The 23,015-nt window shown below is 49.4% G+C and overlaps 2 protein-coding genes and 1 pseudogene across 5 annotated transcripts in view; all 3 read right to left on the bottom strand.

Moving 5' to 3' along the window:
- NCAPH (non-SMC condensin I complex subunit H) overlaps nt 1-14,582 on the bottom strand; it is a 37,476-nt gene extending 22,894 nt beyond the window's left edge. The window contains exons 1-6 of one of the 2 annotated variants that reach the window (XM_019969678.2): nt 11,003-14,582; nt 2,605-2,848; nt 2,381-2,471; nt 1,597-1,689; nt 1,134-1,272; nt 525-649 (exon numbers count right to left, since the gene is read on the bottom strand). In XM_019969678.2, coding sequence (XP_019825237.2) covers nt 525-649; nt 1,134-1,272; nt 1,597-1,689; nt 2,381-2,471; nt 2,605-2,848; nt 11,003-11,021 — 711 coding nt within the window. In that variant the 5' untranslated portion in view covers nt 11,022-14,582. The remainder of the gene's footprint in view (nt 1-524; nt 650-1,133; nt 1,273-1,596; nt 1,690-2,380; nt 2,472-2,604; nt 2,849-11,002) is intronic. The other variant, XM_070798201.1, reaches the window with a different exon arrangement.
- A 136-nt stretch (nt 14,583-14,718) lies between these two features.
- Nucleotides 14,719-19,327, bottom strand: ITPRIPL1 (ITPRIP like 1). Of its 3 annotated transcripts, XM_019969676.2 has the most exons (3): nt 19,074-19,327; nt 18,782-18,885; nt 14,719-17,938 (listed from the first exon to the last, which is right to left on the bottom strand). In XM_019969676.2, exon 3 carries the CDS (start codon nt 17,922-17,924, stop codon nt 16,281-16,283), a length of 1,644 nt encoding a protein of 547 aa, XP_019825235.2. In that variant the 5' UTR covers nt 17,925-17,938; nt 18,782-18,885; nt 19,074-19,327; the 3' UTR covers nt 14,719-16,280. The 3 variants fall into 3 exon arrangements, with proteins under 3 accessions (XP_019825235.2, XP_019825236.2, XP_070654303.1); XM_019969677.2 differs by lacking the exon at nt 18,782-18,885; XM_070798202.1 differs by lacking the exons at nt 18,782-18,885; nt 19,074-19,327 and adding an exon at nt 18,274-18,769.
- A 2,076-nt stretch (nt 19,328-21,403) lies between these two features.
- Nucleotides 21,404-22,362, bottom strand: LOC109565763 (histone H3.3C-like; annotated as a pseudogene).
- Between the last annotated feature and the right edge of the window lie 653 nt (nt 22,363-23,015).

Below are 23,015 nucleotides of genomic sequence, written 5' to 3'. Positions count from 1 at the left end.
TTACAAATATACTCCCACAAAAATGCAAATATGTACAAGAATGTTCACTGAAATTGTTTTCATTAACAAAATTGTTTTTAAATTTGTAGAAATATCTGTTTGCTTTAAATTAACTGCTAATTTATAAAGAAGCCTCTGGAATCATTCCTTTAAGCAGATTCCTTGGATTTGCTAAATCATGTAAGGTTGTTTACAGCAAGGACTCTGGAGGCAGATCGCTTAGCTTCATGTGCCTCAATTAGCTCCTCATAAACTGGAGCAAGGGTGCTGTGAGGACTGAACGGGCTGTCACAGGCCTAGGGCAGCAAGATGTGCCTGCAGACACACCGTAATGTACTCATTCTGAAAACGGGGGAAAACAGGGACCGGCCCTCTTCAGTCTTCACTGAAAAGCTGAAGGATGACAATGCAGAGAGACCAGCTGAATGTTTTACTACCCTGAGGCCCGAACAAGCACATACCAGCACTTCCACCTCTGAGGTTCTGAATTAGTCAGAGACCACACTGGGCACACAGTTCCTCACCTCGCACTTTCGATCAGCGCTGGAAACATTGAGGTTGTTTACATTCTGCTCGATGGTTTTGCACGAGTGCTTCTTCCTTGGCTTTGGGGCCTTCTTGGCTGTTCCTGTTTCAGTTGCACTTCCATCTGTGAGAAGGAGTAAGACTGTGCACTGTAGGGGCTGCTTTGGAGCATGTGACTGAATCTATCAATACAAGCTCTTCAAACTCTAAAGAGTGATCATCACTGCAACACACACCATCCCCTCAAAGCAGCAGGCACATCTAATCCTCAGGGGAGGGAGAAACCAAGCTACTAAATTAAGTATCTGGCTTCTGATACAAGTCAATTTCCAAAGACACATCCCCCCAAATCAGAAGCTCCCTAGTTGGTGATGTTTACTCAATCTTGTCTAAATAAAATTCAAAAGCTTTTATAAGGCCCTTCTCTTTTCCAAAACAAACAAGCAAATCTAGTGTTTGATTATCTTCTGAAATACAATTCTGAAAAAAGTCCATGTCTTCAATAAAATGGGAACTATTTCCTGTGACTTCATTCCAGCATGTTACCTGAACAACTACCTGCTATGTCCTTTGAAAAGTCCCTTATATTCAGATCCCAGCCCGTATACCTGCACCATGGTCCTCTGCTTCTTCCGGAGGTGGCGCGTCCTTGCCCAGCCCCCCTAGGACTTTGTATACGTCGGCATGCACGGCATCTACCCGCACAGCATAGATCTTGGTGCTGGCATCCAAAGTGCCGGCAGCTACCTGGTCAAACAAGCAGAGGGGTACGCGTGTGGATCAGAGAAAGGAGCAGCTGAACAGGCAAAACACAGCAATCTGCATCAAATATTTACTTGCCCTTAAGAAAAAAATGACAAAGATCCCCCTAAAACTGATAGGGAATAAACAGAACATAATGGAAAGATATCAGCTCTTCATCAGTTTAGGAAAGAAAGTAAAGTAGGTAATAAAGTGTCCTAAACAAGGAAGCCTCGCGTGTATTGGTAGAATCCAATCATTGTGCTGTGTTAAATATTAGTCATCATCAGCATTCACTCAGATGCAAGAGTAGGTGGACATCCTTCTTACTTTAAAGTTGGTCGGTTCGGCATCTTTCTGTTTAAGAATCTCTGACATAAAATCAATCAAGTGCAAGCCGAAAGCATTCTTGGTGGTGATTTTCTGAAAACAGAAAATTGCAGAAAGGCCTGTCATTTAGAGCCTAGGCTCATGTAAACAACGCTGCCCTGACAAGGGGAAGCTAAGTTTGCAACAGGAATAGCCCACATCTCAACACAGACATCGAACCCCACCCACACCTGGTGCTGCAGCCAAGTCCCTGTGTGCACTTCTTCCTTCTCGAGGTCTGCAGTGACGGCACAACTCCCGAGTGTCCCTGTGCGCACGCCCTGTTCTAGGTGCTGACAGAGGGGCTCAGTGCCCCTCAGAGCATCTCTGAGGCAGGGATAGCTCACTCTCATTTCACAGAGCAGGACCCTGGGGCACAACGGCTGGGTGCCTTGCCAAGGCCACGCAGTGTGTAAGTGGCCGAGACAGAATTTCAACTCAGGCCAATTCTAGGACTCACAACGAGTCCACAAGCCTAGGATCTATCTACTGTTTAGCTCCAGAACTACACTACTAACTCTAGTATGCTGCCTCTCTAGTCACACTAGAGGGGTCAGGCAACTTGTCACAGGGGTGGCCATGGTCTATAAGAAACAGTAAAACCACACTGAAAACACCAGCATGGAAGAGTCACTGAAAGTGTAAGTGCACCATCACCGACCGTGCACTCTCTACAGAACCAAGGCTAGACCTCCTCTCCGACCAGGCTGCGAAATCTTTACTGATTAATCCAGCAGACACTCACATTTTCAGTAGACAGTTTGATACAGGTGGAGTAATGTTCAGTAATCTGTGTGTTTGTAAACTTGGGCATTGTCGCTGAAATTTCAACATTCCTAAAGGAAAAACAAATGAAATGGGCGCTGTTGAGAATCCAGACCTAGAAACCATGAGGTACTATGGTGATGCAAACCCGCATGACCCATGATGCGGTGGCTGCCACAATGAGGCGGCCCAGTGCCCACTCACCTGCCAGAGGGGGAGGCCAGCAAACGTGGGGAGTCTGTGCTGAACTGCAGGTCAAAGACCCTGGAGCGCCTCCGCTGCAGCTTCTCCTTCTCATCATCATTCTGAGGGAAGTCTTCAAGGACTGGGGTGCCAGGAGTGTTGAGAGGGGCCTTCCGGGGCAGGGCCGTGGGGAACGCCCACTCTGCAGGTGAGGCAGTGCTGTGGTGGCGTCCACGGGGCCCTGAAGGAGAGTTCTTCATTGTGGCTAAGGGCGAGGGAACGAAACACTGGCTCAGGAAAAGTTCAGCAGGACACTCCCCATGTCTAAAGGGGGGCCGCAGCCTGTCGCAGGGCGGACACTCACTGAGCATCTCCCACCAAGATCTTTCCCAATTCTAATATTCTGTGGTACAACCTCTATGGGCTTCAGGTGGTGCAGTGGTAAAGAATCTGCCTGTCAGTGCAGGAGACGTGGGTTCAATCCCTGAGCTGGGAAGAACCCTGGAGAAGGAAATGGTAAGCCACTCCAGTCTTCTTACTTGGGAAATCCCATGGACAGAGGAGCCTGGCGGGCTACAGCCCATGGAGTCTCAAAGAGTCAGACACTACTTAACACACACACACACACACACAACCTCTATAGTTCGAGTTACTTGGCGAGTGAGGGGTTTCTGATGCTTCCTGCCAGTCTGGACAAATACCCACTGTGCAGTTACTGTGAACCTAAAGCACCATATGGGATATAAAGGTGGTTAAGAAAAAGTCACTGCCTCTGAGAAGCCCACAAACTAGCAGAACAACAGACATGTTCAACCATAATGCCAGGCAAGATAGAGAAGGCGAGATGCTGAGATAAGGGTGAGGTATGGGCTATCGTGTCAGACAGACTGGGTTCTAATCCCAGCAGGGAGACAGAAAAAACAATACAAATATGTAAAATAAACAGAGTCACCCAAAGATTACTTACTAACTGCAGAGGGAAAAATGTTTCTTTTCTCTGGGCATGTAGGATCTTAGTTCCCTGACCAGGGACTGAACTTGTGCCCCCTGCAATGAAGTATGCATGTGACAGGGAAGAAGAGTAAATGTGGCAAAGTGTTAACAACGTTGGGTTTGGGTTGTGAGTGTGAGACTCTACTGTCTTCGTCTTTCCATGTCCCTGGTGTGTTTGAACATTTTCATAACAGGAAGTTAGAAAATGGATGGCATGTTAGATGGAGATACAAGCTCTGGAGAAAAGTAAAGCATGGAAAGGGAACAGGACTGGGGAATGGAGGTGGGAGGTCATTTTTAATACAGTGGTCAAGAAATGTTTCAGCGAGAACATCACATCAGAATCAAGACCATGTGGATGTCTGTGGGAGGTCACGTGGAAGCCGGGGGAACAGTGAGTACAGAGGCAGGTACATGCCTGGCACACCCGGGGGCCAGTGTGGTGCAAGAGGGATGTGGGGGAAGTGAGAGAGGTCACGGGGTGTCAGATTTGCGAGGCCTGGTGGCTCAGGAGCACCCAACAGAGTAAGGCTGGGACGACGGGTAGGGGTGTATGAGCCCTACTTATGGGCCACTGTAAAGGCTTGGGCCTTCATGAGAAGGGAAGTGATCGAACATGCTTAGAAAAGGCATTAAGTGATCTAACTTATGCTTCGTGAAGACCCTATGGCTGTTCTGTTGAAAACAGACTGAAAGGACGAGCAGGAAGACCAATTAGCAGGGAACTACCAACAGCCAGGGGGCTCCCCTGCTGGCCCAGTGGCAAAGGGCCCAAGAGGAGCTCCCCCACGTCCGAGGTCAGGGGTGGCGGCCGAGAGGAGCTCCCCTACATCCAAGGTCAGGGGCGGCGGCCGAGAGGAGCTCCCCCACGTCCGAGGTCAGGGGCGGCGGCCGAGAGGAGCTCCCCCACGTCCAAGGTTAGGGGTGGCGGCCAAGAGGAGCTCCCCCACGTCCGAGGTCAGGGGTGGCGGCCGAGAGGAGCTCCCCCACGTCCGAGGTCAGGGGTGGCGGCCGAGAGGAGCTCCCCCATGTCCGAGGTCAGGGGTGGCGGCCAAGAGGAGCTCCCCCATATCCAAGGTCAGGGGCGGTGGCCAAGAGGAGCTACCCCACATCCAAGGTAAGGAGCAGCAGCTGTGCTTTGCTGGAGCAGCCATGAAGAGATACCCAACGTCCAAGGTAAGAGAAACCCCAGTAAGATGGCAGGCGCTGAGAGAGGGCATCAGAGGGCAGACAGACTGAAACCACAATTACAGAAAAGTAGCCAATCTGATCACTCGGACCACAGCCTTGTCTCACTCAATGAAACGAAGCCATGCCGTGTGGGGCCACCCAAGACGGGTGGGTCATGGTGGAGAGGTCTGACAGAATGTGGTTCACTGGAGAAGGGAATGGCAAACCACTTCAGTATTCTTGCTTTGAGTTCAAAACCCCATGAACAGTATGAAAAGGCGAAAAATAGGACACTGAAAGAGAACTCCCCAGGTCAGTAGGTGCCCAATATGCTACTGGAGATCAGTGGAGAAATAACTCCACAAAGAATGAAGAGACGGAGCCAAAGCAAAAACAACACCCAGTTGTAGATGTGACTGGTGATAGAAGCAAGGTCCGACACTGTCAAGAGCAATATTGCATAGGAATCTGGAATGTTAGGTCCATGAATCAAGGCAAATTGGAAGTGGTCAAACAGGAGATGGCAAGAGTGAACGTCAACATTCTAGGAATCAGCGAATTAAGATGGACTGGAATGGGTGAATTTAACTCAGATGACCACCATATCTACTACTGTGGGCAGGAATCCCTTAGAAGAAATGGAGTAGCCATCATAGGCAACAAAAGAGTCCAAAATGATGCAGTCTCAAAAACGACAGAATGATCTCTGTTCGTTTCCAAGGCAAACCATTCAATATCATGGTAATCCAGGTCTATGCCCTGACCAGTAACACTGAAGAAGCTGAAGTTGAATGGTTCAATGAAGACCTACAAGACCTTTTAGACCTAACACCCAAAAAAGATGTCCTTTTCATTACAGGGGACTGGAATGCAAAAGTAGGAAGTCAAGAAACACCTGGAGAACAGGCAAATTTGGCCTTGGAGTACGGAGTGAAGCAGGGCAAAGGCTAATAGAATTTTGCCAAGAGAACACACTGGTCATAGCAAACACCCTCTTCCAACACAAGAGAAGACTCTACACATGGACATCACCAAATGGTCAACACCGAAATCAGACTGATTATATTCTTTGCAGCCAAAGATGGAGAAGCTCTATACAGTCAGCAAAAACAAGATTGGGAGATGACTGTGGCTCAGATCGTGAACTCCTTGTTGCCAAATTCAGACTTAAATTGAAGAAAGTGGGGAAAACCACTAGACCATTCAGGTATGACCTAAATCAAATCCCTTATGATTATACAGTGGAAATGAGAAATAGATTTAAGGGACTAGATCTGATAGAGTGCCTGATGAACTACGGACGGAGGTTCGTAACATTGTACAGGAGACAGGGATCAAGACCATCCCCAAGAAAAAGAAAGGCAAAAAAGCAAAATGGCTGTCTGAGGAGGCCTTACAAATAGCTGTGAAAAGAAGAGAAGCAAAAAGCAAAGGAGAAAAGGAAAGATATACCCATTTGAATGCAGAGTTCCAAAGAATAGCAAGGAGAGATAAGAAAGCCTTCCTCAGCAGACACGAGTTTGATTCCTGGGTCGGGAAGATCCCCTGGAGAAGGAAATGGCAAGCCACTCCAGTATTCTTACCTGGGAAATCCCATGGACAGAGGAGCCTGGTGGGCTATAGTCCATGGGGCTGTAAGAGTCAGGCACAACTGAGCGACTAAACAACCACCAACCCCAGGACAACAGATGCTGGTGGCTCAGACCAGAGAGGGGATGGTGGAGGTGGTAGAAATAGAGAAAGCAAGAAAGAAAAAATAGAAAGAAAGAAAGTGTAGCTGCTCAAATGTATCCAACTCTTTGCAACCGTATAGACTGTAGCCCGCCAGGCTCCTCTGTCCATGGGATTTTCCAGGTAAGAATACCGGAGTGGGTTTCCATTTGCTTCTCCAGGGGATCTTCCGGACTCAGGAATCTAACTCAGGCCTTCCTCATTGCAGGCAGATTCTTTACCGTCTGAGCCACCAGGGAAGCCCGTGGAGGTGGTAGGCAGAGGTCAGACAAGATATAGTCTCAAAGTAGAGCCAAGATGATTTCCTGGTGGATTAAATGTAGGGCATGAGAGGAAACAGAAGAATGAAGGGTAACGACAACACTGCTCTAAACAACTGATAGAAGGGAGTTACCAGGGCCCGAGAGAGTAAGACTAGAGAAGAAGCATATCTGTGGAGAAAGGAGGCAAGGTTGGGGCTCAGTCTGGTGCCTGCTGGGCTTCAGAGGCTTACTAGTCATTCAACGGGGATAGAGAGTCAGATACTTAAATGTAGAGTTTAGGGAAAAGTTTTGGGCTGGATATATTAATATATATGTGGATGTTGTAAGCACAGAGAGGATACTCAAAGCTACGGGGGATGAGAAGACCAAAAACAGGAGGACAGTTAGAAAAAAGCAAAAGGCTAAGTCCTAGAATACTTCACAGTTTAAAGAGAAGGGAACCACAAGGAATCAGTGAAGAGACGGGTAATGTATGACAAGTAGAGGAGAGGGTGGTGGTCTACAAGTCAGGTGAAGAGAATATTTCAGGGGAGGAAGGAGTAGTGCACTACATCAGATGCGCCTGACAGGTCAATTAAGTGAGGACGGAGAACTGACCGTTAGATTTAGCAGCCTAGAAGTTACTGACAAGAGCAGCTTTCCCAGAGTGCCAGGAACAAGGAAAACCATCATCTAAAAGGACGCTGGGTGCAGCAGGGAATACAGCGTGACTGCTGGGCATCTGTAGGGTCCCCGTGAGATGAAGGGTGCAAGGCGGGTGGGGCAGAGTAGGGATTAATCAGAGTTGTGACTTTGTCACAAGCAAGTGTAAAGAGGCAAGAAGAGGGTAAGGGGTTACGGGCGTTAAGAAAGGAAGTGATTACACTGATTGACCACGGAATGTAAGCTATGTAGGAGGGGAACAAGGGCGTGAGAGAGGTGAGAGACAGGGAAAAGCAGAACACAGGTCTGCTGGGTCAAAGGGCTGTTGGAGTTGGGGAACGAGGAGTAAGCTGGAGCGACAGGAGTGTTGGAGAGGCAGGGTGCACTGGGATGAGAGTGGCACAGTTCTTGAGAATGATAAGGGCTGCTGCTGCTGCTGCTGCTAAGTCGATTCAGTCGTGTCCGACTCTGTGCGACCCCACGGACGGCAGCCCACCAGGCTCCCCCGTCCCTGGGATTCTCCAGGCAAGAACACTGGAGTGGGTTGCCATTTCCTTCTCCAATGCATGAAAGTGAAAGTGAAGTCGCCGAGTCTTGTCCGACTCTTAGTGACCCCATGGACTGTGGCCCAACAGGCTCCTCGGTCCATGGGATTTTTCAGGCAAGAGTGTTGGAGTGGGGTGCCATTGCCTTCTCCGAATGATAAGGTCTAGGGTATGATAAACCCCACTCCAGTGTTCTTGCCTGGAGAATCCCAGGGACGGGGGAGCCTGGTGGGCTGCCGTCTCTGGGGTCGCACAGAGTCAGACACGACTGAAGCGACTTAGCAGCAGCAGCAGCAAGGTATGACAACACGGTGAATGGCCACGGCCGAGGAGAGTAGATCAAGAAACGATCACTGGAAGGGAGAGCTGAAGGAACCTGGGGACAGTTTTCAGATTTAAGAATCAGAAGACTTGGCTTCAAATTCCAGCTCCATCACTTACTAGCTGGAGAAATTTTAAGTAAATGCTCTAACGGTTTGCTTCCTCATCCTCCAAATGAGAATAAGAATGTATACCTTGGCTGGTTGAGAATTGGTAATGTGAAAAAACTCCCACAATATAACACAGGTTAGATAAGAACACATTAGTTTCATAAAAACACATTAGTGACACACAATGAACACTAAAAGGCTGCCATGGGCTTCCCTGGTGGCTCAGTGGTAAAGAACCCGCCTGCTGATGGAGGACACAGGTGTGATCCCTGGTTCGGGAGGATCCCAGTGCCGAAGTGAAGCTCAGAGTGGCAGTGAAGCCCCTGTGCCACACCACTGAGCCCTGGCTCTAGGGCCCAGGAGCCACAGCTACTGAGCCCACGCGCCACAACAAAGAGTACCTCCTGCTCGCTGCGAACAGAGAGCCTGTGCAGCAACAAAGACCCAGCACATCCAAAAATAAAATAAATATATAAATTTAAAAGGCTGTCCAAGTAAGAGAAGGAAAGGAATGATGATTGAGGATAAAAGAGAATTAAAAATACAGCTTTATAAGTTTCCCTGATATCGTCCCACAAGCTAAACGGTATGATTAACAGAACCTTCAGCTGAGGTCAAAACAAAAGAAAAATAAAGTAAAAATAGGAAGGATGCAATAGACATTTTTAGAGGCTAAATCAAGAGGACTTGTGACTACTTGAATGTGGGCACTGCAACCAATGTAAGGAAGGAAGTTGGACCTGAGAAGAAAAACAGATATAGAAAGCACTAGAGGAGGAATCTGTCCAAGAGGGAAACTCAAAATGGAAATTTGAGCCACACCTTATTTCTCAGAATTGTCTTTCCTCAAATTTCTCTCCTTCCCGTTAACATTATACATCCATTCTTTCAACTGATAGTTACTTTGTATATCCACTTCCTCACCTCCTACTCATTTTTCAACCCCTCTGGTGTGGCTCCCATGCCCACCACTTTATGAAAACTGTCTCGTCATCATCACCCACAACTTCCATGTTGCCAAACCCAATGGTCACTTTTCAGGCCTCATCCCACCTGAGAGAGTGCCTGCCTCTGAGATTTCAGAGGCTTCTTGGCTTCTATACCACCATGCTTTTCTGAGTTTTTCCAGCTCTTCCTTTTCTAACAAGCTTCTAAACATTGGTCCCAAGTGTTTTCTCTACAGGGTGTTCCTGATGTTCTCACCTATTTCCATGGTTTTGCCAGCTATACAATGAAAGTGAAAGTGTTGGTCGCTCAGTCGTGTAGCTTAGACTCTTTGTGACCTCAGGGACTGTAGCCCGCCAGGCTCCTCTGTCCATGGGATTCTCCAGGCAAGAATACTGGAATGGGTAGCCATTCTTTTCTCCAGGGGATCTTCCTGATCTAGGGATCTAACCTGCCTCTCCTACATTGCAGGCAGATTCTTTACCATCTAAGCCACCAAGGAGCTGGGAGCTATACAGTAATGATGACCAAATTTACTTCTCAGTCCATAGGCCACTTCCCCCAGTGTCAAACTCTTATCCAAGTGATTATTGACCCTTTCACCTGACCCACTCAGGTAAGTCACTTGCTGCTGCTGCTGCTGCTAAGTCGCTTCAGTCGTGTCCGACTCTGTGCGACCCCACAGACAGCAGCCCACCAGGCTCTGCCGTCCCTGGATTCTCCAGGCAAGAACACTGGAGTGGGTTGCCATTGCCTTCTCCATTGTGTGAAAGTAAAAAGTGAAAGTGAAGTCGCTCAGTCGCGTCCGACTCGTAGCGACCCCATGGGCTGCAGCCTACCAGGCTCCTCCATCCATGGGATTTTCAAGGCAAGAGTACTGGAGTGGCTTGCCATTGCCTTCTCCGGGTAAGTCACTTACCACGTCCAAAAAAAGTAACTCTCAATTTCCAAACCTGGTCACAAGACCTACAAAGCCCCTGCCTACCGGTCGGACGTCACTCGATGTTCAGTTACAATGTCATGGTCCTTGCCCGTGTAAGGCTCTTTCTTGCTTACTCTTTCTGTGTGCTTGCTTCTTCTGCCTGGAACTCGTTTTCCAGAATCTGCTTAAAGATCTCTGAGTTCCTCCCCCGACTCTGCTCTTCTCAAAGTGAGCACTCAGCCTCATCTGTAACTATTTAGTTTCCTCTCTTCCGAACTAAAACACATGCTCTAAGAGGATGGGATCTTATCTATTTTGTTATTTATTGTAATCGATCTCTACATCTGAGAGAGGGTCTGGCCCAATGGGGACACTGGGTACTTGTTGAAAGGATGTAAAAATAAATGCAAGCGTAATAACCATATAGCGGTAACCTCCATACTTCTATGGCCCTGAACAAACGTGCACTCCGGGAAAATCTCTTTTTTAACGAATAGACACCACCCAAGGTGTAAGAGCCCGAGGAAAAGGCGTCTGGTATCCCGCTCACAGCCGGAAGTGCAGCCCGGGCCGACGCCGCGTCCTGATTGGCCGGACCTGCCCGCCTGCCCACCCCGCGCCGGCCCTCCTCTCCCAGTCTGCCGGCCTCTCGCTCAGCCCCGGGAAAACAAAACCAGCGACAAGGCCGAGAATAACCGCACTCCCCGCTCAGGCCCGCCCGCTTCGCACCGCTTCGCACCGCGCCCTTCCCGCCTAGCCCCCGCCACACAGCCTCACCAGAGCAGGGAGGTCTCATCTTGTCCTCCGCGTCGCCAGAGCTGGTTTTAAATTGCGCGCCGAGACGCCAGGTCGCCGTAACGGCCGTGATGACGCCAACGTGGGCGGGGCCAGAGGCGCGCCTGCGCAGACCGCTTTAGTCCTCCGCGCGGAGAGTTCGCTCAGCGCGTGGAAGTGAGAAATCAGGGTTGAGGGCTCGCGGCTCGAGTCGTGAGGGTGGACCGTAGTGGATCTGTGGAGCACGCCATCCCCCCGAAATAGTATGGAGACTCCATCCTTTCAAGCGCTAGACGCGAAACTGGGTCCTAAGAACCGAGCGTGGAGCTGAGCGGGCGGCACTTCTGATTTCACGAAATTCACTAACGGAGGAGGCAGGTGACCAAGGAAACGAAGGTTGATTTTCCCATTGAGACCTGTGCTGTGAGGGCAGCAGAACACCCACTAAGGAGGCGGGAAGTGATGGACTGGATGTGGGATGGAGGTGAGAGGGAGCGGACACCGGAATGAAGAGCGTTAACAGGCGGGGGAAGAACTGATGCAAAATATTGTGTGTACTTTAATGAAGACTGTCGTTAATATATATTCTTGCGAAAAGATTCCTAGATATCTTATCCCCTGTCAAAAAAGTAAGGTTAAGATTGGAAGTGAGACAGGTGTTTTTGTGCTGCCTGTCTGTTCATTCCATCATTGCATCCAAAGAATTGTATTATGGGAGAAAAGACTGTTCCCCCAAGTGTTCCTAGAGCATCCTATAATTTCTTAACACATTGCATTTTGTACAGTGCCTCTTCGCAAGGGTGCTATTGGCATTCAGGGTGAAACAGTTCTTAGCATGTGACACTCTTGCCCTCTCTGTAGGACTGTTCAGTGTCCCTGACACTGAATGCCCTTCAGTCATTTTGGTAACCAAAAAAAGTACTACCCGTTGAAAACGACTTTTTAGGCCGATTTACCTTTTGCACAAACTTGTGCTCCCAGTGACCACCTTCAAATCTTTCGTATAAGGCAGTGTTCGATAGAACAAAGAAAACAAGTTTACCCAGGAACCCAAATCAGCACCCAGGAGCCATCCTGGACACCTCCCTCTCCCTCACTCGATCTGCTCAATCCATTGCTGGACTCTCTTTAGTTGCTAAAAGTCTCTTCAAAACTACATCTCTTTCCATCCGTGTTTCCTTCCTGCTGGCCCACAGCAGCCACAAACCTGCTCAGACCTCCTTCTCCTGGGGCCCAGCGTGGTGTTTCCTAAGTTCAGGATCCTTTTCTTCTTCATCTTCACCCAGTTAACTCCCATCATGTTTCAGCTCACGTCCTCAGGGAGGCCTTCCCTGATACACTCAAGTGTCCTTACCGGAGGCATCAGTAGAACTTGCCACCCTTGTGGATTTTGTTTTCGTGTTTTTCTTCGGCTGCACTGTGCCATGTGCCATGCAGGATCTTAGTTCCCTGACCAGGGATGGAACCCCGTGCCCCCTGCAGTGAAGGCACGGATTCTTATTCACTGGACTTCCGGGAAGTCCCTACCTTTGTTAATTTTACATCTGCTGGGGTGACTCTTTTGTATCTGTCTCCTCCATAGACTGTCATCTCCATGAGGTCAAAGCATACCTTTGTTCACCATTGTTTTCCCAGAGCTTGGTGCTAGCCCTGGACACAGCAAGTGCTTAAATACATATTGAATGAGCAAAGTTGGAAGACAAGTTTAAATCCTGGGGTGGGCATCTTAACCTCTGGGCTACATGTTCTTCCCCATTTATAAAGCAGTGATGCTCATACCCCCCTGTCACTAGGCTTTATGAGGAATTAGATAAAAGATCCTGTGAGCACATGGACTCAGGTTACACTAGGGTCCCAGCTATCGTTCTCTATGTGCATTTGTGACAGGAAGTGGGAATGAGTGTGATTCTCTGGATTCCGTGCATGCACATCTAAGAGCAGGGGGGTTGGGAGGCTGGCAGGTGACACTGAACCTAGAGCCTCTGAAGAACTGGCTTGGAATGTGTGGCAGGAAGGCTCCTAGCAGACCCATAAAGCTGTTCGCTGGTTATAATGCAGCCTCCTAAGCAGACTGCGTGGGGCTCCACTTGCAGGGAGGCAATGCCAACTCCACCCCCTGCATCTCTGAGCCAGGCCCGCCTGCTGCAGACAGGTCTTGCACCTCCCGTTGTGAATGCCTTCTTTGTTTGGGGGCATTAGGACTACAGCGGGTGCCAAGAGATGGATTCATCAGTGGTGTGCAAAACTCAGCTCTGCTGTCTCCAAGAGTGAAAGTCCCGGGGCCCCTCCCCCACCCCTCATGGCCAGAGCCGGGCTGGAGCCATTTCCCCTTTCCTATTTTTCACTCCTCACCCAGATTCTGCTTCCTCAAACCGAATGCCAAACAGCCTTAGTTTAGGTGAGGAATAATAGTGTTGTCAGTTGGCTACCTGTACAAGCAATCTTTCAGCTTAAATTTGCCCAGATCTTCCAGCCTGCAGCTGGCTCATATCATAATGTACATAATGTACTTCCTGATATAAACCAAGTCACTGGGGTTCAACACGTAGCTGAAGTGGCTCTGAGCAAATGCCTTTTTCTATGTGGAATGAAATTCCTGACCTAAAGACTGAACGAAGAACCAACAATTTCTATTTTCCAGAATTCCCAGACAATAATATACCACCTTTTATCTTAAAATTAGTATAGTGCTTTTTGCTTTTCAAAACTCTGTAAACCCTACATCTTGATTTATTCCCAAGACTATGCTGGAAGGTGGTAGGATGGGTACTTTCTTTAGCCTCTGCCACTTACGAGCTATGTTACTGGGAGAAGTTGTATCCTCTTAAAAAAAAAAATGTACTTGGCTGTGGCACTTGGGTTCTTCGTTGTGGCATGCACGATCTTTAGTTGTGGCACGTGAACTCTTAGGCACAGCACGTGGGATCTAGTTCCCTGACAAGGGATCGAACCTAGGCCCCCTGCATTGAAAGCATTGGGTCCTAACCACTGGACCACCAGGAAAGTCCCTGTGTATTCCTTCTGAGTCTCAGCTTCCTCCTAGGTAAGACGGGGGGTTACAGCACCCACTTCACGGGGTTATAGTGTGAGGATTAAATGAATTACCAGATGTGTCTGGGCCATTGGCAATGCTCAATGAACACTAAGTATTCCCATTATTATAACTGCTGTTGTATCCTGGGTACTAGCCAGATATTGTTTGAGAATAAAACGTAGCTTCCTAAATATCTGGAAGTTTCCCCTTTTATTGTAGAAATATTCCCAGAGCACAACAGCTCTGCTCTTCTCATTACTACTTGTTTTTCCTATACTCTTTCTTACACACTCTGCCGCACCCAAGCTTTGCTGACTATTCCCTTTGTATTCTTCTGCCCACTCGTAACTTCACATTTTCTTCCTTGTCTCCTCCTAGACTAGAAACCACCCAGTCCTAGATCCACCTTCTTTCTACCTGACAGACATAAGCCTTATGGTGTTTATATATATTGCTTGTAGACATTAAGACCTTTCAGTGTGGCTGAATATTTTGGTGTGGGCATCCTGAAAGTATATAACTTGGGTGTTCCTTAAGATTCTGAATTATTTTTTCCTGGCTACTGGCCACGCTGATGGGAAACCACAGGGCAGACTGGCTCAACATACACTGAGAAAGACCAGGAGGCCCTGGATGAAAGAAACAGGCTGATCTGCTGTGTGCTACTGCACCAGATTCCAGTTGATACAGAAAATAGTCTCCTTTATTGATTTGGAAGTAAAACATCAGCAAATTACTTTCTAAACAAAAGCGTATAGATGTTTTTAAAACACCAGAATCCCACCAGCAGAGAACCAGCATCACTGCATCTGAACTTGAAAGCAGCACCTGGCCGATACCTACAGACAACGTCAGAACCTAGCAGCTATTGTGCAGCAGTGGGGGCCCTAAATATTGGCTGGCATCAGCATCTGGGACCCTTGTCATTTATTTTTGTGGAAGGGAGGGTGTGGATTCTATAACCAAAGCCTCTGTGGCCAGCATCTAACCCTCCCAGAGCTCCCCCCACCCAAGGTCAAGGTAAACGTGGGGCCCGGTTCTGGCAGTGCTGGTGTGCTGGCTAGGAATAGCACTGGTATTTCCAAAACAACCACACCCACAGCTAGAGTCTCACATTTCTTAATGCTCCTCCCCAGGATACCCAGGGTTTTGAAAGACGGGGAAATATACCAATCACATCTCCGGAATCATGGCTTTGTTAGAGCTGATCAGCTTCAGAGCCCCTTCCTGTCCAGCCCTGGCAATGGGCCTGGATTGCAATGACCCCACTTTGCAAACCCACAAACATAGTTCAAATAATACCTTGTCATCTTTGAAGAGAGAATACAAAGGCATTACCAGACTGAAAAGAAGCACAGCTACATGTGGTAGCTAAACCTTCTTTCCATTTAACAAATAAGTGACTCCCCTCAGAAACAGTAATTGTTCATCTCCAAGCCTCCCAAGAGACTGTCCTTAAGGGTTTTTTGATGTTTCCAGGCCCGAAGTTGGCCATCGGATGTTGGCAATGTCATTAACTTTAGAATACACATCATCTCAATTATGGGACAGGCCATTGTCGACTTAATATTTGTTTGTGAATCAATGCTAATAAGTTATTTGGGTAGCATTGGAGTTTTTTTCAGATGCATAAAACAGCTATATTATATTTCACATAACATGAAGAAAGGGCTAAATGAAGAAAATGGCAAATAAACATCTTAAAATAATGAAGGTCTGAAAACTCTGATCCTAAAATAACGAGAAGCTGCCATAACAGTATTTGGGGTAAAATGGGGTGCTACCAGCTTGGCTGTGAATTGGGCTGAGTTCAGTAAGGAAGCCAGTTTACAAGGGATGTGTGTGGAGTCATTCACACACACACAGAATAAGCTGGAATGGAGGTATTCTCTGGTTCTTTCACTTCCAGTGTTGCTACACACCCCAACTTCACAGGTCCCCTCCAGATCTCAACTCTTCAGCAGCAAGGCAATCCCATAACATCCATTTCCCTGGGCCTTCTTTGGGTCATGATGAAAGTTAAGTCAGGAGAAGAAAACTTCAAAGATCCACCCTAGATTAGCCCCTGCAGGCTGGACCCCTCCTCATAACCGCTTCATGTATACTTAAGTGTCTTAATCGATCATAACCCCCTACTGGCAAGGTGAAGGTCACATATACTGCTGATGTGTCTGAGAAATAAAACTCTTTTTGCTGCCTGAGGAATCAGAAATACCATCTCCCCCTTTTTAATGGCCTGAATACAAGTCAACGTGCCCCGGCCAGCGAGGAACAGGGCAGAGCTTTCACCTGGGCCAGAAGGTTGTGGAACTCTTCCACCGCCTGTGAATGTGCCATGGGGTTTAGCACCAGGTGTTGGAAGAGATTGACGGGCTCAGCATTCCGAAATGTCTTGGGAATCGGGATGGTCAGGGGCAGGAAGGTGTTACCGATGAGGAAGTGATGGAGAGACCTCTGCTGGAGGCCTCGGCCCAGGAACCAGAGGATGTCCTGGAGTCGCTGGGAGAGCATGTCGTGTTGCCAGTCTGTGAGGGGGAGCCGCAGTAACAGGTGCATGAGGGCTGTCTTGAAGTGGTAAGAGGTGAGGATGGGGCGGGACGCTCCCTGGGGTAAACTCTGAAGGTCCCGGAGACTCAAAATGATCTGGAGGCACTTGAGGTGACAGGTGTTCTCGGGAGCAAAACGCCCGACCAGCTTGAGGAACAGGTGCTCACAGGCTGCAAAGGACTCGGGCCAGTCCACACTGGTGACCTGTTCCTGGTCAGGGGCCTGACTCACCAGGTAGACCAAGGTGTCTTCCCGTTGCACCCCCAGGACCAGGCGGATGGAGAGGAAGCGGCCCGAGCGGTAGTCCAGCCTGAGCTTGCAGCAGGTGGTGGACAGTGGCAAGCTGAGCTTGAAGTCATACTTGTGGGCCACGAGGGCCCAGGCATTGCCCACCATGTTCCGGAACCATTGTACAGTCTTGTACACATCCAGGTGGGAGCCGGTGCAGAGCGCCGCCTTGATGGAGCTGTTAGACTTACCCACAAGGGCCGAGTGGTCCCTGTGGTGGTGCACCAGGCACAGCACGTCCCCCAGCAGCTTCTCGCGCTTGCACACGCATTCTGACTCCACCAGCACGCAGCCACAGCGGCGGCCGAGGGCCGGATCCCTCATCTCCAGCACAAACATTGTGCCCTGTGGGGGGATGATGGGCACCAGGATGTCAAACTTCTGGGTCTCATGAAGGGTTCCCCATTTCTCGAAAGCCGCCCCGATGCCCAGGCAGTCCTCCAGCTGTGGGTGAGCCTCTCGGCGGCTGAGCACCCGACAGGCCTCGATGAGGTCATCCACAAAGCTCTCCACAAACTCGCAGGTGCAGGGCAGGTCCCGGGTGACGTTCTGGACGTGGTGTTTGTGGAAGGACTCCAGGGCCTCCCTGGAGGGGAAGTCAGTGAGCCAATTGTAGGAGGTGATGGGCACCACCCGGACCTCCTCCTCATCGTCGTCGCTGCTGGAATCAAAGGCTGGCTCGTGCTGCATGTTCTGTCGCAGGAGCTCAAAAATGAGAAAAATGCAAAAGAGGCCAGCATTCCACAGATTTCCTAGCATCCAGCCCAGGGGGCCCTCCTGGCCGTCCACCTGGAACGGCCACCCCCTGTCCTTCTTCCCCAGCACTAGCTGGTCACCGGAGGTGTCCCCTCTCCAGAAGTTCTCCGCCTTCTGCTTCTCCTCTGCTGCTCGCTTCCTCTCTTCAAACTCCAGCTCCAACTGGCGCATCTCCTCGCTCATCCGCTTTTCCAGCTGCCGGCTTCTGGCTAGTGTGTCCAAGTCCATCCGGTCACTGACCAGCAAGGGGTGGTGGACAACGTACATCACTGCCAAGAACAGAAGGCTTATCACAGCCATGGAGGCCCCTGCATCTGGAGAAGTAGGAGGGTGGGAGTCAGTGGTGCTCTTCAGGACGCCTCTGCTCTCCGGCGCACACTCCCCGGAGTCCCGGAACCCCAAGTCCTGGAGGCCAGCTACTCAGGAGGAACAGAAAGCTCACAGAGCTGGGGCTAGGCAGAGCAAGGGCGGTGAGCCCGGGAGGAGTCTGGGGTGGGAAAGGGGAGCAACCAGATGTGCCACCCAGTCTCAACTGCTTTCCTTCCACATGGTGTGGGTGATGTTTAAGGTTTCCAGGATGTGGACCACAGAACTGTCTGCGTTCCTGAGGAGGAGGGGGCGGGGGACCCTTGGGCCAGGGTGGCCTCACCCGACTCATCAGTCCACTGTGGGCACCAGGTGTGCCCCGCTGATCCCAGAGGCTCCCTTCCACAGGTCTGCCTGAGCAACACCTTTTCTCCTCTTGCCCCAGGTCAGCCCCAGGCCCGGCTGTAGCACCCCACTTCCTCTGTGACTTCACAATCCTCATTCGGCACACCCTGTGTCATCAGACCACTCAGCCTCTCCTCTTCCCCAGTGCCCGGTAGACCAAACCCCAGTGGGAGCCAAGGAGACACAGAGCCACCAGTCACCTCTCCAGCCCTGCCCTTGTGCTCTCTGAGATCCTTAGGGGGCTGCGGGATGCCCCATTGGTGAGCCAGGCCCAAAGGCAGGCGCAGCTACATCTCTCAGCCCAGGAAACTTCCTGAAGAACCAGAAGTCCCAGGCCTCCTAAGAGCCCACAGTGGTGGATTCCTCTGGCTCTCCACCCACCGCAGTGGCCTAAAGCTTCCTGGATCTTGAATCCACCCCACCTGTTCACAAGCTATAGGCCTTACCGAGATCATGAAGGACTACAACGTGTGGGCCCTGAAGCCAGGTGGTGGGCTCTCCTCCCTTTGGAACTTGTCCTTGCTTAGTCTCACCGCCCTCTCCAGGAGCCCTGTTAACATTTACAAGGTACCTGGGGTCTGGATCAAAGTCGTACACCACCACCCACACCCCTTCCCCGCCCCGGGCCGCCATTCATAACTTCCCCAAATTCCACGCCCAGAGATCTGAACTCTCATCCGTCTATTTTTTCCAAGCCAACTCACGGTTTCTCCAGGGACCCGGGGCCAGGTTACTCACAGTCGGTGTTAGCACGGATACGGTCTTAAAGAGCCCGCGCGGCCTGACGGTCCCCGCCCTCTTCCCCGCGCGGCGGGGGCGCCGGGTTCCTCGCCGAGTCCGCCCGCAGGAGTGGTCCCGCTGCCCTCTCCCGGGGAGCGCATCGTGTTCGCTCGAGTGTCCGATCGCCCGTGAGCCGCAGGCCTCGAGACCCCAGCGTGCCCCGGGCGGCTCCGAGGGCGCCAGCCCGACTAGGCGCTCCCGCCGTCCAGGCTCCGCCCAGCCCCGCCCAGCCCCGCCCACCCAGTGGCTGGCCGCCCAGCGACCTTGCGGCGGGAGTGGGGCCCAGGGATCCTCCTTGCCGTCGAAACCGGAGCTTTGTGTCCGCCGCCTCCGCTCCTCAGGCCCTGCGGAGGGGCTGTGGCCCCAGACTCGCTGCTGAGGGGCACTCACGTCTTGGCCGGTCAGCCTCCCTAAGGTGGCGCCAGGGGGCACTGCAGGGCCGGCTGTCAACCCCACTCAGCGGGGTTCAATGGAGAATATACTTGATGGGAATTTAGAATATGCTTACAGTAAGGATGATGGTGGCATAAGCAAGAAAGGTGGGCGGGTCTGGCATTTCCACTTGCGGCTGGCTCTGCGCAAAATGGTAGCTACCAACCTGGGTCCTTGAACTCTAATCAATAGAAATTGATGAGGCCAGATGAGAAATTTAGGCAAGGCTGTATTGGGACTTCTGCTGCAGCAGAAGAGAGAAAAGTAACAGGTTCCCTTACTCCTTCCATGGGGGTAGCGGGTAGCGGCGCGGGTGGCGGCAAGCTGGTTCTTTAAATGGATGAGGGTAGGGGCAGGTCCAGGGCTCTGGGGAGAGTAGTGGCCCGGTGGTCTGCCCCATCCCCTTGGTGGCACCATGTGCAGGAATCATGCCCAGGACACTGCACTTGCTGGGGAACCTCGGAAGTGGCAGCTGGGTTGTTGGTCTTTTTGTGTCTTGCTGTTCGTAATTTGTCCCAACTGCAACATGCATGTAGTTATTTTTAGTCACTTACAGTTTCTTTGTATTCTGTTGCCAGAGGAGATGTTGATGCAAGCACTGCAGCAAGGGGTCCCAGCTCCTAGCCTGAGTCAGTACAGCACCTGAGGTTTGTTGTCAACCTCCTTAATATGCCTCACTCCCAGCCAACACCCAGACTCGGGTGTCTTTCCACAACTCCTTTCTCTTATCAAAGTAGCTCTCATGAAAGGCCCGGACCTCACCCAAAGACTTGGCTGGAGGCCTTACTCACCCAGTCACTAGCCACTTGGGAATAAGTATCCTAAATCTACCAGGTAGTTCAGCTGGTGAGATTAGTGGGTGAAAGAGAACTTTACAAAGTGTCAAGACCAGACGAGCTTATGATTCGCTAAGAAATGCCAACGGAATGTGCTTTTTAGAAAGGATCTTTAGGGGCTTTCTGGGTGGTCCAGTGGTTGAGATTCTGCGCTTCCACTGCAGGGGATACAGGTTCAATACCTGGTTGGGGTTAGATCCTGTATGCTTCACAGCATGGCCAAAATTCTTTAAAAATAAAGAAAAGGATCTTTAGAGACTAAGAAGGAATCTTAGCCTTTCTGTCTTGTGTTGGCTGTCCGAGGAGAAAAGGAAGATTTCACAATCTCTCCATAATTACCAATTGAAATCCTTCTGCTGAAGGATAAATTTCACACCTCCTAGCCAGTGGTTCGGAGAAGGCAATGGCACCCCACTCCAGTACTTTTGCCTAGAAAATCCCATGGACGGAGGAGCCTGGTAGGCTGCAGTCCATGGGGTTGCGAAGAGCCGGACACAAATGAGCAACTTCACTTTCACTTTTCACTTTCACGCAGGAAAGTGAGGAAAGAGAAGGAAATGGCAACCCACTCCAGTGTTCTTGGCTGAAGAATCCCAGGGACGGGGAAGCCTGGTGGGCTGCCATCTATGGGGGTCGCACAGAGTCGGACACGACTGAAGCAACTTAGCAGCAGCAGCAGCAGCCAGTGGTTAGGGATGCAGAATGTCCCTATGCAGAAGGGATGTCAAACAACTTGGACGGTACTTCCAAAAATACTGACTTATGGTGGAGGGGGAAAGATTCTTCTCACTGGCCATGAGTGAAGTTCCAAAGTTACTCTTTACAAACTTCCATGATGAAGAATAGACCACAGGCTCCTGCTACTAAGCATCAGTGCAATCAATCAGTGATAATGAAATTATTATTTTAAAACTGATGCCATGACAATGTCAGGGTGAAAAAAAATACATTTCAAAGTGGGCAAAACAATGGGTTTTAAAGTCATGTGTTTAAAGGTGTGTTTTCATGATCAACTAAGGGTTTTTTTTTTATATAGTTTAATGTATTTTAATAGCAAACTTACAGGAACAGCACAGAAGACAGACAATATGAAAAACATGTACTTGCACGTAGGGCAACTCAGTTAGAAAAGTATAGTGAGTGGGTGGAATCTACTGTATGATAAAAATGCTACAAACACCACTTAGTTGCAGTCAATATGAAATTTACTTGTTTTAAAAAAATCCGAATGCTGGCATTGTCCAGAAAAATTTAACAGGTTTATTTATAATTGTTATGAAGTTGAACTGCTGAAACTTGTTCACTGAAACATTTTGACTTTCCTTAATGCTTTATGTCCCCACATTTATATTAAAAATTCACACACAAATGAAAATGGAAAAACTGCCAATACCTGATTTCTGTCCCCTATTTTCCACTTGCAGTCATATACTTAGGTACCTTTTGACCCCATGAAAAAAAAAAAATATCTAACGTTCAGAACTACCAATAACAGGAAGAAGATAATTTTTTTTTCTTTCAAAGAATGAAATGTTTCCCATCATAGCGGATTCTTAAGCACGTTCTCCACGTATGCGGCGTGCTAGCTGGATGTCTTTTGGCATAATTGTTACACGTTTGGCATGGATAGCACACAGGTTGGTGTCTTCAAAAAGGCCAACCAGATAAGCCTCACTTGCCTCCTGCAAAGCACCAATAGCTGCACTCTGGAAGCGCAGATCTGTTTTGAAGTCCTGAGCAATTTCCCGCACCAGACGCTGGAAGGGAAGTTTGCGAATCAGAAGTTCAGTGGACTTCTGATAACAACTAATTTCACGGAGTGCCACAGTACCAGGCCTGAAACGATGAGGTTTCTTCACCCCTCCAGTAGAGGGCGCACTCTTGCGAGTGGCTTTTGTAGCTGCTTGCTTCCTCGGTGCTTTACTACCGGTCGATTTTCAGGCAGTCTGCTTTGTAGGAGCCATGGTATAGAGACCTCCTTACTTACCCCCCTTCTCCTTCGGCTGGAGCTCGGCGAGTAGAGGCGGCGCTGGTGTTGGAGAGCGACGGCCAGGGTTTGTTTTTAAAATGATTGTCAGGTTAGAAGACATTTGCTAATTGATGGTCTGCACAGAAATGAAGTTAGATGTTATACCAAATTAGAGACTCCAAATTAGAGACCTACTAATCCATTTAAGAGCTTCCCTGGTAGCTCAGATGGTAAAGAAGTCCCTGCCAATGCAAGACATGCATGTTTGATCCCTATTTTGGGAAGATCCCCTGGAGAAGTGAATAGCAACCCACTCCAGTATTCTTGCCTGGAGAATTCCATAGATTGCACATCAACAAAAAGCCCTCTAGCAGTGAACACTTCTTGGTCTGATTTCCAGTGATTTTTCTTCTTCAACATGATGAAGTTGGTCCAAACCAAGTTGTTCGGACGCCTTGTCAGTCACACTAATTGGTGACTGTACACGAATGACACAAGAATAAACTGTAGCAGCAGTCACTCATTTAAAAAATATATAGTAGCTTTCCCCCAAAATAAATTTATTTTCATCATTAAAAATAAATATGCAGAAAGTACCTAAATAATTTATTCGATTCTGCCTCCTAGCCTGTAAAATCTAAAACTTATTGAAAACTATTATAC

Source organism: Bos indicus, chromosome 11 (assembly GCF_029378745.1).
Source record: "Bos indicus isolate NIAB-ARS_2022 breed Sahiwal x Tharparkar chromosome 11, NIAB-ARS_B.indTharparkar_mat_pri_1.0, whole genome shotgun sequence".
NCBI lineage: Eukaryota > Metazoa > Chordata > Mammalia > Artiodactyla > Bovidae > Bos > Bos indicus.
The sequence above is the reverse complement of the archived record's forward strand: the minus strand, read 5'-3'. Positions and strand labels throughout refer to the sequence as shown.